Source organism: Lepidochelys kempii, chromosome 1, assembly GCF_965140285.1.
Source record: "Lepidochelys kempii isolate rLepKem1 chromosome 1, rLepKem1.hap1, whole genome shotgun sequence".
Lineage (NCBI taxonomy): Eukaryota > Metazoa > Chordata > Testudines > Cheloniidae > Lepidochelys > Lepidochelys kempii.
The window spans coordinates 78,832,577-78,848,365 of NC_136380.1; the positions used below are offsets into that span (position 1 = coordinate 78,832,577).

The 15,789-nt window shown below is 38.5% G+C and overlaps 2 protein-coding genes across 5 annotated transcripts in view; one reads left to right on the forward strand and one right to left on the reverse strand.

Moving 5' to 3' along the window:
* The window catches only part of BORA (BORA aurora kinase A activator), an 80,324-nt gene that overhangs the window by 62,029 nt on the left and 2,506 nt on the right, over positions 1-15,789 (forward strand). The window lies entirely within an intron of this gene.
* DIS3 (DIS3 exosome endoribonuclease and 3'-5' exoribonuclease) overlaps positions 1-15,789 on the reverse strand; it is a 32,875-nt gene that overhangs the window by 4,406 nt on the left and 12,680 nt on the right. For 3 of the 4 annotated variants that reach the window (XM_073346548.2, XM_073346540.2, XM_073346556.1), the window contains 12 exons: positions 14,727-14,840; positions 14,488-14,625; positions 13,489-13,635; positions 11,931-12,047; positions 9,641-9,742; positions 8,602-8,666; positions 8,423-8,507; positions 7,623-7,750; positions 6,489-6,575; positions 5,104-5,260; positions 2,864-3,078; positions 1,073-1,241 (listed from right to left, as the gene is read on the reverse strand). In XM_073346548.2, coding sequence (XP_073202649.1) covers positions 1,073-1,241; positions 2,864-3,078; positions 5,104-5,260; positions 6,489-6,575; positions 7,623-7,750; positions 8,423-8,507; positions 8,602-8,666; positions 9,641-9,742; positions 11,931-12,047; positions 13,489-13,635; positions 14,488-14,625; positions 14,727-14,840 — 1,524 coding nt within the window. The remainder of the gene's footprint in view (positions 1-1,072; positions 1,242-2,863; positions 3,079-5,103; positions 5,261-6,488; positions 6,576-7,622; positions 7,751-8,422; positions 8,508-8,601; positions 8,667-9,640; positions 9,743-11,930; positions 12,048-13,488; positions 13,636-14,487; positions 14,626-14,726; positions 14,841-15,789) is intronic. The other variant, XM_073346564.2, reaches the window with a different exon arrangement.

Below are 15,789 nucleotides of genomic sequence, written 5' to 3' on the forward strand. Positions count from 1 at the left end.
GACGAGAAGCTGGATATGAGTCAACAGTGTGCCCTTGTAGCCAAGAAGGCCAATGACATTTTGGGATGTATAAGTAGGGGCATTGCCAGCAGATCGAGGGACGTGATCGTTCTCCTCTATTCGACATTGGTGAGGCCTCATCTGGAGTACTGTGTCTAGTTTTGGGCCCCACACTACAAGAAGGATGTGGAAAAACTGGAAAACTTCCAGCAGAGGGCAACAAAAATGATTAGGGGACTGGAACACACGACTTATGAGGAGAGACTGAGGGAACTGGGATTGTTTAGTCTGTGGAAGAGAAGAATGACGGGGGATTTGATAGTTGCTTTCAACTACCTGAAAGGGGGTTCCAAAGAGGATGGATCTAGACTGTTCTCAGTGGTAGCAGATGACACAGACAGAACAAGGAGTAATGGTCTCAAGTTGCAGTGGGGGAGGTTTAGGTTGGATATTAGGAAAAACTTTTTCACTAGGAGGGTGGTGAAACACTGGAATGCATTACCTAGGGAGGTGGTGGAATCTCCTTCCTTAGAAGTTTTTAAGGTCAGGCTTGAGAAAGCCCTGGCTGGGATGATTTAGTTGGGGATTGGTCCTGCTTTGAGCAGGGGGTTGGATTAGATGACCTCCTAAGGTCCCTTCCAACCCTGATATTCTATGATTCTATCTGGCTATAGTTCACAACATTTTGCTATTTAGCTGCTGTAGTGGGATTCAGATAATCCTGGGTTCAATGTCAAGGTATTTTAAATTTAAAATGCATTATTTATAAGCTTTAAAAGAAAAACACGTTACAGTAGTTTGTAGTATATATGGTCTTTTTAAAAAACAAAAGTAGTACAAGGGAGTCCTGCAGATACCTTATCTATTATCCCAGGTAAAATTAAGATGTCCTTTAGAAGCAGCACTCTAATGCTGAAAACTTTAACCATTCCTTACATGCTTCAGACTTGACTTATTTTGGTATACTGTGCAGGGCAATATCGTATATTACCTACACAGATGTAACTCTTATTACAAAAGTTCACTCTTTCCTACAGTTTGAAAAGCATGACCCCATCTCAAAACTACTTACCTGGGTATGGAACGCAACTGATGCTCTTTGTGCATACTGAGCCATTTTATGTCTGTAGTTGAGATTTTTACACAGGTCTGCTAGTTTATGTTTATCTGTAAGTTCTGGATAAGTACTGTCTGCCTGTATAGCCACTGCCAATAGTCGATGTACTATTATATCAGCGTACCTGCACAGATGAGATAAAATCACTAACAGAAGGCTGAGCCCACATATCAGAATGTACTCATTTTTTGGAAGTTTCTGAATCTCATTTTATTTGTATGAATGAAATTACTCAATTTTTTTAAAAAAAAAAAAAACCTTATCCCAGAGAAGGGACTTTAACTGGTATTATGGTAGCACGCGGTGAAGGCCAATAATCAACTCTATAAAAGAGACATCACTTTACTGAACAGAACTGTTCCCTGTGTGAATTCAAGATTATATTTGTTTATTTTAGTGACAAAAAAATCTGCCACAGAGCCAGCACAGTGATGTAAGAGTAACTGAATTACTTTCTGATTTCTACAACATCAACAGAATTCCTTACTATGTTCCACCTGCAGACTTTTTATCATTAATGATGCGTAAACCAGAAACACAGTTAGACTTTCAAATTCAAGGGGGAGTTTGCACACTGGCAGTTGAGCCATAGTTTTTTCCCTTGTCAACTGAGCAAATTTAAATATCCAACGATTGATTCAGCGTGGAATGCCAATGCAATTTTTAACCATTTTCAGAGCATCGCTGAACTTGATTATGTATGAAACTATGGCAGAACAATAACTTTTGCTTAACTCAAAAAAAAAAAATCCATTTTGGCTACTGACATTATCCTTGGACTGTTAACAGCTCTACAATTTACTGACAGTTATACATATGTATTCCACAGGAATTTCAATTATCCATATACAACACATTTGCCTTAAAGATACATCTAGGGAGTAATGATAAGCACAGGTAGTTTCCATAAAACTTAGATCCACCTGTGTATCAGGGAAACCATAAAAATAAGCCCTATTTTAAAACATATACATTGGAATTACCCTTTACATGCACACTTGGTTTCCAAATCACATTCTCACTCAAGCCAATAGTAAATTACTTCATAGAATATCAGGGTTGGAAGGGACCTCAGGAGGTCATCTACTCCAACCCCCTGCTCAAAGCAGGATCAATACCCAATTTTTTCCCCAAATCCCTAAATGGCCCCCTCAAGGATTGAACTCATAACCCTAGGTTTAGCAGGCCAATGCTCAAACCACTGAGCTAACTCCTCCCCCAAAAGATACTTGCTTCCCTGTGCAACGTACAGATGAAATGTCATTTACTAAGTTAATGTTAAATTAAGGCTACATTTTATATATGTAAATTAATCCCCCCTAAAATATTATTTTACACCCAAATTCTGCAGCAGAGCTCCTACATGGTAACGATTAGCTAGATTCTGCTGTAGGTTCTGTTTGGAATGTCTCATCCTAAATGGATCCAAAAAATGTGCTTTTATGCAATTATACATTAAGGATGTACTGCTTTCCACTTAAAATACAGAAACAGACCTATTTTATGGAATGTATGACTGAAATCAGAATACTGAGCCTGATGTCATGGGAAAGAGTTACAGCAAACTAGGAACACAGGAGTCAGACCAGGATGACAGGAGCACTGCACAAGTCATCCTTTTCAAATATAAATCAAAAGAACTATCATGAAATTTTGTTAATTATGAGGCACGATGCAGTATGTAAAGTAGTTTTAATGCATTCATCACTCTCTTCTTTCCTTTGAAAGTTCCATAAAGTAAATTACCTTCTGATGGGTGAAGTAAAATGTGTATAAATAGGTGATGCTAAGCCATAGTGATGAAAATCATTATCCATTCCAGAGCAAAAGTAGACAGCTTGCATCATGCAGCGAGTGGCCAAGATTCGCAACAGTGTATTTAGATACGGGAAATCAGGAGATTCAGCTTTGTCTAAAGTGTCAGCTAGAGCCTTTGCTGAATCAGTCTTAATTTCCAAATTCTGTAAGAAAGAAGGCTAGAGTTATATTATTGTCAAATCCTTAAAAATTTTCAAAGCCATATGTAGGAAATTAACTACACCATCTCAGCACTTCCAAACTTATCAGGTACATGCTGCCCCACATACTGTATCTCAGTGGTTCTCAGAAGTTATTTGATCATGCCCCCCTTCCTTGTGTCTGTAGTAGTTTACGCCACCCCCCAGGCCCCGGCCAGCAGACTCTGCTCTCTGGTCACCCAGCTCTGAAGGCAGAGCAGAGAGCAGCGGCTGCTGGCCGGGCGCCCAGCTCTGAAGGGTGACATAGTATGGTATTGACATCCCTACTTCTCCCCTGCTGCAGACGCAGCGCTGCCTTCAGAGCTGGCTACCCAACCAGCAGCTGCCGCTCTCTGGCTGCCCACCTCTGAATCTGTACAGTAAGTTTTCTTTTTTCCTAGAGCTTCTCTCACACACCCAGAACACATTCCCCCAACCCCTTCCCCGAGTTTAAGAACTTCTGTCATATCTGATAAATCACCTTAGAAGTGCTGACAATCTGATAGGATGTCAGTACCTTAAAGAACAGTACAGTTCTGCACATGGACTTTGATGGGCCAGCAGCAAAGAGCTAAAAGCCAATATTCTAAAAATTCAGCAAAATGTCAGATCTAATTAGCAGGGTAGCAGAGGGAGGGTGGAGGAAATGACTTTGCTAAAATGAATAATTGTATGAGTTCTTTGGGCTGCACTTTGATTTTTCATTTCTTCATTCAGCAATGGATTGAAGCTGAGATGCAGAAAAAAAAAGAAAAGAAAAAAACAGGAGAAAGATCAGTCTGCTCAGTTTTAAAGTTAAAGTTTCTTCAAGTGCCAACTCTACAAATTCAACCAGCTATCCAAATTCAACCAGCTTTCCTTCTGAAACATCACCACCACTAGTAAAGATTCTCCAGGTCAAATTATGTCCTCAGTGGTGATGCTGTAACTGGATCTTTGTAAACATGAGTGTTGATGATACAAGGCCTTACAAATTCCAACTCATTTTTCCATTGCACTACCGGTTTTACCAGGCAACCAGTAGTGTAAAATTTTAGCTACTATACTAGATAAACAGGACTCTCAATACACACAGGGACCAAATCCATTGGGAAAAATGGTATTTTGACAGTCACTTTTCAGATTAGAGACACAAAAATCATCATCCCAATGTTACAGCTAAGGAGTGACTTATCCAAGATGCCAAGTCAGGGGCAGAACTTGCATCATAACACCCTGCTCCATGCACGAGAATAATAGTGGAAAAGAAAGCAAAGCTGAAAGGAATTGTGCACAGCCTCTAGAAAGTAATAACTTTTTTAAGAAGTTCAACTCAAAAGGGGCACAAAGATGTACTTAAGATAGACAGACAGAAAAAGATTGAAGTTCAACTTCCCTTTAATGAAAGGCAAAACAACTTTTAGTTAATTCCAACCTTAAACTCATCCCTCTGATCTAAGCGTTATACAAGAATATGTAACTTTAAGGTTAGTTGTGTTGGCATTTATTTCCACCTTAGTTTATGTTAAACCATTGATTGGTCATGTCTGAAATACTATGCTTATTTCTAGATTCCAACAGCAATATTTGTTTTCAGAACCCATTAACTACAGGTCACTGACCCTCCCTTTAAATAAATGCAAAATACATTAACCAGCATAAATGATCTAGAAGCCAACACAATTACCTTAAAAAGAAAGCTCTTAGACTAGAGAGGGGAAAAACAGCCTTCCACAAGATATAAAAGATTTAAGGTTGTATTGTTTCCTTCATTCAAAAACAGGTATTTGACAAATGGGTTGGTGGAGTTTCTCAAAGCATAGACTAAATGGTGCAGGGCCAAGTTGGATTTAAAAACAAAACGGAACACAATACACAAAATAATGGGTAGAAATGCAATGGGTAGAAATGGAATTTAAGTGGCCCATTAGAGAGAGAGGTCTACACAGCAGAACAGCAAAGAATAGCCCTTTATTTAGAATTACTTTATTCTAAAATGTTAAAACTTGCCTTGGACTTTGCTGCCTTCACAAGGATGTCATAATTTGATGGAGGAGGAGCCGGGTGTTTCCGGAGCAAGGCATATTCTGAGAATTCCTCATGAATTTTTTTTGCTACGGAGATATTGGCAAGCAACATAAACTCTTCAACCATGGAATTAGTTTCTCTGTCAACAGGAAACATTTTGCACTGTTAGAAGAATATCCAATTTTTGATTTGCTTAAGCACTCAATAAAGAAGTCTTTTTACTACCTTTGACAAGATTCTAAAACTGAGCCTAGTAAACTGGCAATTTAAAACATTTATACAAACATAAGTAGACAAAATTTTAAAATATGTAAAGACAAACCTATATATTTACACAGGTCCAAAAAGGAGGTAGAGACAGAAGCAAAAAGTTACACTAAATCAATCCTACAATTTATCTGGGGGGAAGAATGGGGACAAAATCACAATAAAAGTCTGTAAATCAGATCAAATGGCATTAGTTGATTCAGCACTTATTCAGAAGGGAAATCGCGGGATAAGCCACTTCACATTTTCTTAAATAGTCTAGTATAATTGTTCTAATATTAAAGCACACTATACATAAAAGAACTCATTTGCACATATGCCAGATAAAGTTGAGAGAGGATCTAATGGAGTCAAAAAAATTTTGACTTAAAAGTTGGGCTGGGCTTAAAGGAGCTGGCTACACAGATAAGCTTAGTTCCTCTCTTCCTGAAAGTCCCTCAGTAGCACTATGTCCTATATTAACATAAAGTATCTCGGGATCACTGTGCATGTATATAAATGCTGTGTGTCTGCCCAGTTCTCTGTCTCCCAGTGTGCCCCACCGATGCTGTCCTCCCTTGGCCCCCAAACTTCAGGTCCAGTGTTTCCAACAGGCAGTGTTTGTCCTCATCACCAGGAGGGAGCTGGTTGGGATCCCTCTGCCTCATCCTCATCCCCAGGCTTCTGGGAAAGGGATTCTCCATTTGCTTCCTGTACGTGCAGCAAGCAGGATGGAAGCTATACTCTACCCTCTCATTCCCCTGCTCGCTGCCTTTCAGCTGTACTTCCTCTGCCTTTCAGCTGGTGAACTGAGCTCTTATCTATGTTCATCAACTGTCAGGTAGCCCCACAGGAGATTGAGAGGGCATGTTGAGCCTGACATTAACACTAACGTTAGGCACCCAGGATTTGAACATTTTGGTCTATGCTCATAAAAAGTAAGATCTCAATTTGAAATATTACTATGGACCTTCCCTGATTTACATACTTCATAGACTTATTAGGAAATTCATAGAAATCATAGTCCATCTAGGATTAACTGACCAAATGTAAGTGGACTCTACAAATGCACTATTCAATAAACAAAATAACTCCTCCCACCAGAAACCCATAACACCTACTTAAGCTCTTTGGTCTGCAAATCAATAGGATCATGAGTTTCACTATCTATATGGAAACGAACTTCGGGTGAGGAAAGTGTTAAAGCCCTGAAAGACAATAAACAGAACAAAATAATCATGTATTACAGCAAAAAGTACTGGAAGGCTCAGTTTAAGTAGTCTGAACAATTATACTGCTTGACAGTGATATAAGTCAAGCAAGTGCAAATTATTTCTATTAACAGGAGTTAGCGGTGCTTGCCATCTCTGAGGATCAGTCCCTGACTTCCCAAACCAAAATGTTACTGCACTTCTATGGGTATGTCTACACTTCAATCTAGGGGCGTGATTTCCAATTTAAGCAGACATACTCACGCTAGTGTGCTAAAGATAGGATGTAGCTACAGCAGTGGAAGGGGTTAGCAGCCCCAAGTGTGTGCTCATCAGAGATGCTAGTACATACTTGGGGAAGCTACCCCTCCTACTGTGGCAAGCTACCACAAGTAGGTCTCCTCAAACTGGGAATTACACCCTCAGCTTGAAGTATACACATATCCTGTGTTTGTACTTTTAGGAGATATAATTTTCTACTTCCTCTTGCAGAGATAAAGAAAAGTTAACGTTCCTAAATACGCACCTACTTGAGATGACTGAATATTGTAAGAGATGAAAGCTGGAAACAAAAACCCTTCTTTATATGTTTCTTCTACAGTACAGTATTTCAAATGATACCTAGAAGTTCTGCTACAGCTCAGGTTGTTTCAGTTTTAGTTAGAACCTCAATTCCCTAAATGGTCTTTCCTCTCGCACTATAGAAACTTTCTGGCACTCTTTTAACCCAAAAACAAGTCTAAACAGTAAGTTTTGTAAAGTGGCTAGGCTTTAAAAATATAATTGGCTTGCTATGCAAACCTTGTTACAAATATCTATCACAAACTTACAAAAGAAAATTAAAAGGTTAAGTATAGTTGGAGAACTTAAAATAACTACCTTATACATAGTCTATATTATTTTATAATGGCAATCTAACACTGATCTTCGAAATGTTATATTGGCTAGTGCAGACTAACACCAAGCGGCATGATACAGTTGGACAGATTTAAAACAACTAAACAGATGAGACCATGACATTAAAACCAATTTGAACAAATTTACCCATTATCAATTCTTCTCTTCTTCAGAATTTTTGCTAATTTATTTAGTCCACGCAAACTAGTAGTAATATCATCTTTCATGCTTGAGGAATCAATTCTCATCTGTGCCTCCGCGTATGTAAGGGATGCCTTGAAAAGAAAAACAAACAACGTGACAATACCACAAACAACTGAGTACTGAACAGCAAAATGTTCTTCCCTTTGTTGTAAATACAAGCCATAGTTCATTGTCAAAGTATGCTGAAAACCAGCACAAACAAGGAAATCATAATCCCAAAGACTACCACTCGACACTGAATTTACCTCGTCATCCTCAAGTGTTCTGAGACTAACACAACAGAAAACACATATACAGATGTACAAAATTTGGCTTTTACACTGTACTTTTTGTGTCTCAGAGACATACGTTAGACCTGATTTTCAGATTTGCTGGGCACTTGCAGCTCCCCTTGATTGTACAAGAAGTTATGGGTGCTTGACACATCTGAAAATCAGGCCCATTATATTTTCATAAACATATTTAAATATCAGGCCAAAAAGTATAGGAAGAGAAATGTAACCTCTTGTTTAATTGCCTTAACATGTTGATTCGGGCGAGGCATTTATTTTGACTTTATTTAAAAAGTCATTTTCTAATTATAAAATGAAATAAAAATGTAGAAAAAACAAAAGGAGTAATGAAAAGAAGGAAAAACTCCTATATATTGAGTCTCTGGATCCTTAGGACATTCAGTTTCCAGTACAGTTTTTCCAGGTTGTTTTTATAAGCATTAAAATAATATTTTAATACACAGAACTAACCTTGGAATTAATAACACTCTTGGTAAATCTGGTTTTTAAAATTTCAGCATTGTGGTTCATTTCCCATATACATGAAAATGCAAACCTAAAAAAAAAAAAGAATCAACCGAAGTTAAAAACATGGAAAAAACATCTGGAGCTACTTGGACAAGATCTAAATATAGATTAGGTACAAATACCTGTCCACGTTAGATCTCAAGGAGCATAAATTGGAGCTAAGCAACTCTGGAACCATATCAATCCTCTGTAAAACAAGGGATAAACAAACTATTTAGCAATACATACAGTTTTACCTAAATTAGTTAGAGACTTCTTTCCATCCCAAATCATAGGACAATAAAATATTTAACAGCAAGAAAATATTAGTTCTAAGCTTTTATTAAATGGCTCTTCCAGCAGACATTAATCTCATCATGAAAAATATAAAATAGGTTTTCAGATTTATAAGAAAAAGGAATACACAACTTCAGAAGAAGCTTATTCCTTCTGAGTGGGATCTAACAGGTGTCAGTTTTTGTAACAGCTCTTTCTACAGTAGCTATTATAGAAAAGAAATGGTGGTCCATAGGAAATATACTGCTGCGAGTTAGACAAAACAAATGGAGCTGAATCGGGCACAGACATCTGTGTGATGGAGCCTTTCTAGGCTACAAGAGATTCTGCAATGAGAAAAGCCAATCAGATGTTACTATATTAAATTGAGCAGACTCCACAGCTTTGACTATCTTGTTGCCTATGAATGCCACATCACTGTATTTACTTTAGGATTCTGTACTTGTGCCAATTGTTCTACTGTAACTACCAATTACTGTGTCAGCTCTACTCTGGCTGATGACCAGTAAGTGAAGGAACTACAACTCTGATCTTTGACAGTGATCTGCAAATTACAATGAGTTTAATACTCCAGAGTCAGAAGTATGTAGAACTCCGCTCTTAATCCTGCTACTTGGGACATACAGTATATGCAACATACTTCTAAAGTGATGTATTTCTTATTGTGATTCAGAGAGAACCTTTAGAATGATCTACAGTCCTGCTCTATTGGCTGACTCCTGATACAATGTATGTTTACTTTAACACATTATCCAAATTAAGTACAGTCTAAAGACCTCCCTTTTGTTCAGCTTGGAGATAATGATATGTCTCCGTCTCCTCCAAATAAAATGTTAGCAACAACATTCCACCAAAACAAGAAAGCTCTATGAAAAGAGCATTTACTTTTTCACATAGATATACAGTTGTCCCTCTTTTTGCTGACTCTTGGTCCAAAGCATTTCCTGGTCGAATAAAATGGCTGACGTCTGCAATATGTACACCAACCTTTGAAAGAAATAAAAACATGGTTTTCAGCATATCACACTGTATGCATTTTATGGATTGAAGCAGTGGTTCTTGTATTATCTTAAGCAGAGATTCACAATGTGAAAGACTGTCTGTGTTTTCATCTCTCCTCACAATCCCGTTTCCCTGCAGCAACTACTGTGACTGATTACATGAACAAGTAACCTTAATTTAATTTCACTTTAAAGTGATGTTTACAGTAGATACAAGATAGGGGTGCACATCTATTGCCCAGGTGACAGACTTTACATTTTTTGGGATGGTAACTCTCCTTGTTGCTTGCAGCCTCCACTGCTCTAATCTCTCTCCAAGTGAAACTGCAATTTGGGTTTGTCTTCCTCCATGTTTGCTAGCCCTACAATTTTGGTGTTATGTGCTATTATTGTCACAAGCTAATATATATCAAAACACACAATACAACGAGTTGTGAGGTGCAAAAAGGTGTTTACAAGTAACTTAAAAAAACCCAAACAACCCCCACCTTCCCAACCTTTGTAAAAATCCCTTAGACTCCTAGACTGGGCTACTGGTTTGAATATAACACATGGAAAATGGGAATAGCAAATACAATGCATGCACAACATTGTGGTAAAAATTAACTTTTCAAATTTCCTGAACTACAGGCTTGGTTTCTCAACATTAATGTTAACTAGTATTAATATTCCATTTTTACTTCTTTTTTTAAATAGACACCAGAGTTCACTAGTGAACCTGTGCTACCTGGATATAAGCACAGTCTCAGATAACATGGAAAGCTATACACATATGTACATGCATCTGTATTATGACCCTCTCCCTACAAAGGGATCAGCACTGGAGACTACAAAGGGCACAAATCACCTCATAGGAGTCCACCTGTGGGATTCTGAATGCGTGCAGGATCAGGGCCTACTACTACACATTGGAAGTATTAAAATGCATGTGCAAAACAACTAATATCAAATGGTCATATCTTCAGTAACTGAAAACCAATGTTTTTCACACCTAGTCCCAGACCTCAGTGAGACTTAATTTCATGCTAAGTATGTCAAATTTCCATTAACTAGTTATTCCATCTGTGCATAACTTAAAGAATAGCCAAACACAAATGTGTCCAAAAAAAAAAAAAAAAGGAAGCCGCAGATATAAGATCTTTGGGCAGACAGCACACTTGGAAGATTTCAAGCCAAGAGCAGGATTATTGGGAAAATTATGAGTGAGAACTGGGGATTATAGTTAAATATGTTTTACAGCCTAGAAATGTCTTCTCCGAGCAACCACTTTAAGGACTTGTCTCCACTTGAAATGCCACAGTGGCACAGATGCGTTGTTGTAGCTGCATTGCTATAGCGTTTTAAGTGTAGACACTTCCTATGCTGACAGGAGGTGTTCTCTCGTCAGAGTAAGCAATCCACCTCCCTGAGAGGTGGTAGCTAGGTTGACGCAAGAATTTTTCTGTCGACCGAGCGCTGTGTGCATGAGGATTTAGGTCAGCTAAACAACGCCATTCAGAGATAATGGATTTTTCACACCCGACTGACAGTTAAACCGACTTAATTTTCTAGTGTAGACCAGGCCTAAGAGACTGGCTGAAGCAATCTAAGGGCATGTCTTCACTAGCAACATTAAAGCACCGCCGCAGCAGCGCTTTATATGGCTGTGCAGTCATGGCACCTCCACAAGGGGAATAGTTACCAGCGCTGGGAGCCGCTGGTGCACTATCTACGCTGGCACTTTACAGAGCTGAAATTTACAGTACTCAGGGGCGTATTTTTTCACACCCGAGTGAGAAAGTTGCAGCGCTGTGAAGTGCCAGTGTAGACAAGCCCTCTCGCAGCATTTTCCCTAAATGCTGAGTGACATTGCATATCGCACACCCATTTCAAAATTAAAAAAAAACCCAACAAATCTTTTTTGTGACTTTCTTGGAAAAGTGAAACTTAATCTCAAGAAATATTTTTAAAAATCCTCCTTGTCCACCCAGTCACATTTCATTTTAATGTGCTGATATCAGTGGCTCCATTACTGCAACTGGTGAAGACAAAAACATTTTCTAGCGCTGCACATTAGAGAAATCCCATTTCAGTTCCTTCTGCCATTACACTGTTGTTTAAGGAAAAGGGGGGGGGGGGGGGGGGATGACGACAAATAAATCGCCCGTAGATAAGAAAATAATGGAACAAAATACCTCTAGATTTCCATTTTCCAGTTCTCTGCAATGTAATGCATCATCAATATCAGTACAGCCTGGAGGATCCACACTACAAACACACAGATATCTCAAGTCTTCTCTAAATTTCATGTCCTGAAATTTTAAATAAGTTTTTCAAACATATTGTAGAAACCAAACTACAAAATGTCATTAGAGGAAGGTACTTTGGGGTAAGATTTTCAAAAGCACCTAAGTGAGTTAGGAGCACAAGTCACATCAACTTTCAGTAACAGAAGAGCTTCTCCCTTGTATACAGTTAGGTCAAAGTGTACAGGACTACAGTGATGGACAGAAAAACTATGAGAGAAATGTTTAAAGCATTTGCTATTTACTGGCAAACAGAAGAAAAAAGACACAAGCTTTTCATGAGCTGAGTCAGCATGGAGTTAGTAAATGATCAGGAGCTAAGCAATAGCGGTTCTGACACTCAGTCCTTCTGAGTGTCAGAGTCAGTAGTTCTTGGCTCCTGATCCTTTGCACAGCTCATGCTGACTTGGAGTTCATGGAAAATTTTGTGGTTTAGGAGAAATCATATAAACTCTCTGTCTCAGTTTTCCAGTTTAAAAAAAAAGTTGCAAATGAATATGTGTAATGAATGTAAAATGAGGATACTACCCACCTACCTCACAGAGGTTATTACAAGGGTCAGTTAATGTTTGTAGAGAGCCTTGATTACAAGTGATTATTTTATACATCCTAAAATAGTCATTTCCCACATTTAGGTTATAACATTGGAGGAAATGCACTTGGAATTCAATAAACAGGAAGTTAACTAGTTGGTTTTGTATTGAATATACTTTGAAGATTTGGGAGAGCGGTTGAAGAAATCTAATTCAGCATAACTCTTGCTGGTGGAACGAAGAAAGGAGCCAAGTAGAAATAACATTTAAAAATTCTCATCCCAAGAGATGGCAAGTTTGGAAAAGTTCTTCCCCTCCCATCTTTATTCTCTGAGATCCCTTTGCAACAAGACAGAGAAATTTTGTGTCTGGTTTTGAAGGAGGAGTTGCGGTAGTCCTTGAGCTCAGTTAAAACTAGTGTTGTCATAGAGCGACTGGCCCCTTTAAGAGGGAGCATGGTCCAGCGCACTCTATGACTGGCTACCTGGTCTGAACTGGGCTTAAGGGAAAGCACCTGGGCCCTAATAAAAGAAGAAACAGTACAAAGACTGCAGAGAGTGAGAAAGGGTCCTACAGCAAAGACCCTGAGATCAAGGGTCAACCCCAGGAGGGGCTGAGAATGGCTTACTAAAGCAGGGAAAAGCCTATGACACTAGGGGCATTTTGAGACAGTACCTCAGAGAGGAGGAGCTGTGCCCAGCTTCGGGCAGGGGGTAGATTTTTTTTGTGCGTGTGTTTATTTTGAACCATATGCCAATAAAACCTGTCCCTAAGGAGAGGTATTACTAAACAGAGAGAAAGACTGTATGGAGCTCACAAGACTGAATGGAGCCCTGAAAAGGAGAAGCAGAGGTAGAGTGCTACAAGGGGGTGCTCAAGTGGCAGCCACTCTGTTACATGTGTTTTTAATTTACCTCTTCTGTAATGCTCCATGGCATTTTTGGTAAGAAGCTAAGAACAGCCTGGGAGAAAGCCTGATGGGGAACATCATGTTCAAGAAGCAGAACTTCTGTCTCAGTCTCTTTATCTCCAGCAGTTCCTAAATTCTTTACAAAGTGACCCTAAGAAACGAGAGAGAGATATTTAAGCAGCATCTTGACACAGGGCTGTTTGACAATCAAATACTTAACATTACAGTCTCTTAAGCGGTTATTGAGCTAAACTATACAGTACACTCTCCCCTTAGCTACTTCCTCATCTTGGAGGTCCATTGTTTTTTTGTGGCGCACACATTCCTTGAGAACTGTTCTAGCCAAAGATATTTAAGTTCCAAGATTTTACCCACTCCTTATTTCCCCCTTTGGAGCCACAATGCCCTCCTTGAGAGAGATGGTACTCTCTCCACAGTTATACTCTCTCCACATTTCAGATTATAATACTCTTTTGACACTGATTTGATTTCCCAGATTGTTAGAAATATAAAGTTCTTCTTTCACTTCGAAGTCTCATAATGTGCTTCACAGAGGTTAACTTCGAGCCCTGTTTATTATTTTTGAGTACTGTCAGTGTATGCAATAATGTACAGGAAAAGGAAAACACAGCATTCCCTGGCCTATATAAGTAAAAACACCAGAATCAGTTCAGAAATATTTAATTTCAGAACTTTAGGACCAGACTTTCAAAGCCTAAATACAAGAGCTGAGAGTAAGCAGCAGCTATGGATGCTCAGCACCTCTGAAGAAAAAAAAAAGTGGGGCCACTTTAGATGCTCAAGTTTGAGAGCTGTGACCTCAAATGTTATTCAATCATATCATTATTTTGGGAACTTCCTCAGCATTGCTAAAGGTACTCAAAACATGTAACACAAGAAAGTTTTAAGTCACCTAGCTTAATACTACTAATAGTTCTGATCATTATATTAAAAATTACTATCCTCAGATATATAATAATGAAATTTTTATTTTAAAACTTACATTAGGATATCTGGAATTTCTGGGCCAACCATCAATAGCAACAATAATTCTTTGTCCCTCTAATGCAGAAGATTGTCTGGTTTCTATTCGAATTCGAGGGATTCTGCGATCAGCCGGTGTAAACAAATGCCGTCTGGCCTGTTGAAATAGAAAAGGAGGAGAAATAACTTTTCCCATCCCCCCTTTTTTTTTAAAAAAAAAAGAAAAAAACATTTACAACAAACAGAATATTTGCTTACCTCTTTTATCTGTGATTTGGAAAGCATGCCACAAAATGGTCTCCAATTTCTTTTTATAATACCTACTACTCTTCCTGATGGTCTCAACATATTCTTGCTTACAGATGACTTTAGCTAGGATTTAAACACAAACAGTATTTGAGTTCATTATTTTAAACATAGCTAATATAGTAAATAATCTAACTCATGCTTTAAGGACACAATTTTATCTGCCACTGTAATGGTCATAAAGTATATTATGACATCATAAATAGGACCATGACTCTCCCATCCTCCCATATCCTTTACACCACTTTTAATGTCTGCAAGGTGTGATATCAGCTGCTTTGATTTAGATTAAACTGGTTTTAACCCTAAATGTACAGATATATTACATAAGAACACCACAGTGGAGAAAAAAAATTTGCAAAAAGGGTTCATAGATTCCAAGGCCAGAAGGGATGACGTGATCATTCAGTCTGACTTCCTGCATACAACGGCCCCAGAACTGCCCCCAAAATAACCCTAGAGATCTTTTTGAAAAACATCCAATCTTGATTTAAAAATTGGTCAGTGATGGAGACTCCACCCTGACCCTTGGTAAATTGTTCCAATGCTTAAATTGTTCTTGCTGTTAAAAATGTACGCCTTATTTCCAGTCTGAATTTGTCTATTTTCATCTTCCAGCATTTGGATCAGGTATACCTTTCTCTGCTAGATAAAGAGCCCATTACTGAATATTTGTTCCCCATGTATGTACTTATAACTGATCAAGTCACCCCTTAATCGTCTCTTTGTTAAGGTAAGTAGACTGAAAGAGATCAGTGTATCACCATAAGGCAGGTTTTATAATCCTTTAATCATTCTCATAGCTCTTCTCTGAACTCTAATTTATCAACATGCTTCTTGAATTGTGGACACCACAACCAGACACAGTATTCCAGCAGTCGTCACACCAGTGATAAATACAGATGTAAAATAACTTCTCTGCTCCTACTTGAAATTACCCTGTTTATGCATCCCAGCATCACATTAGCTCTTTTGGCCACAAGGTCGAACTGGGAGCTCATGTTCAGCTGATTAT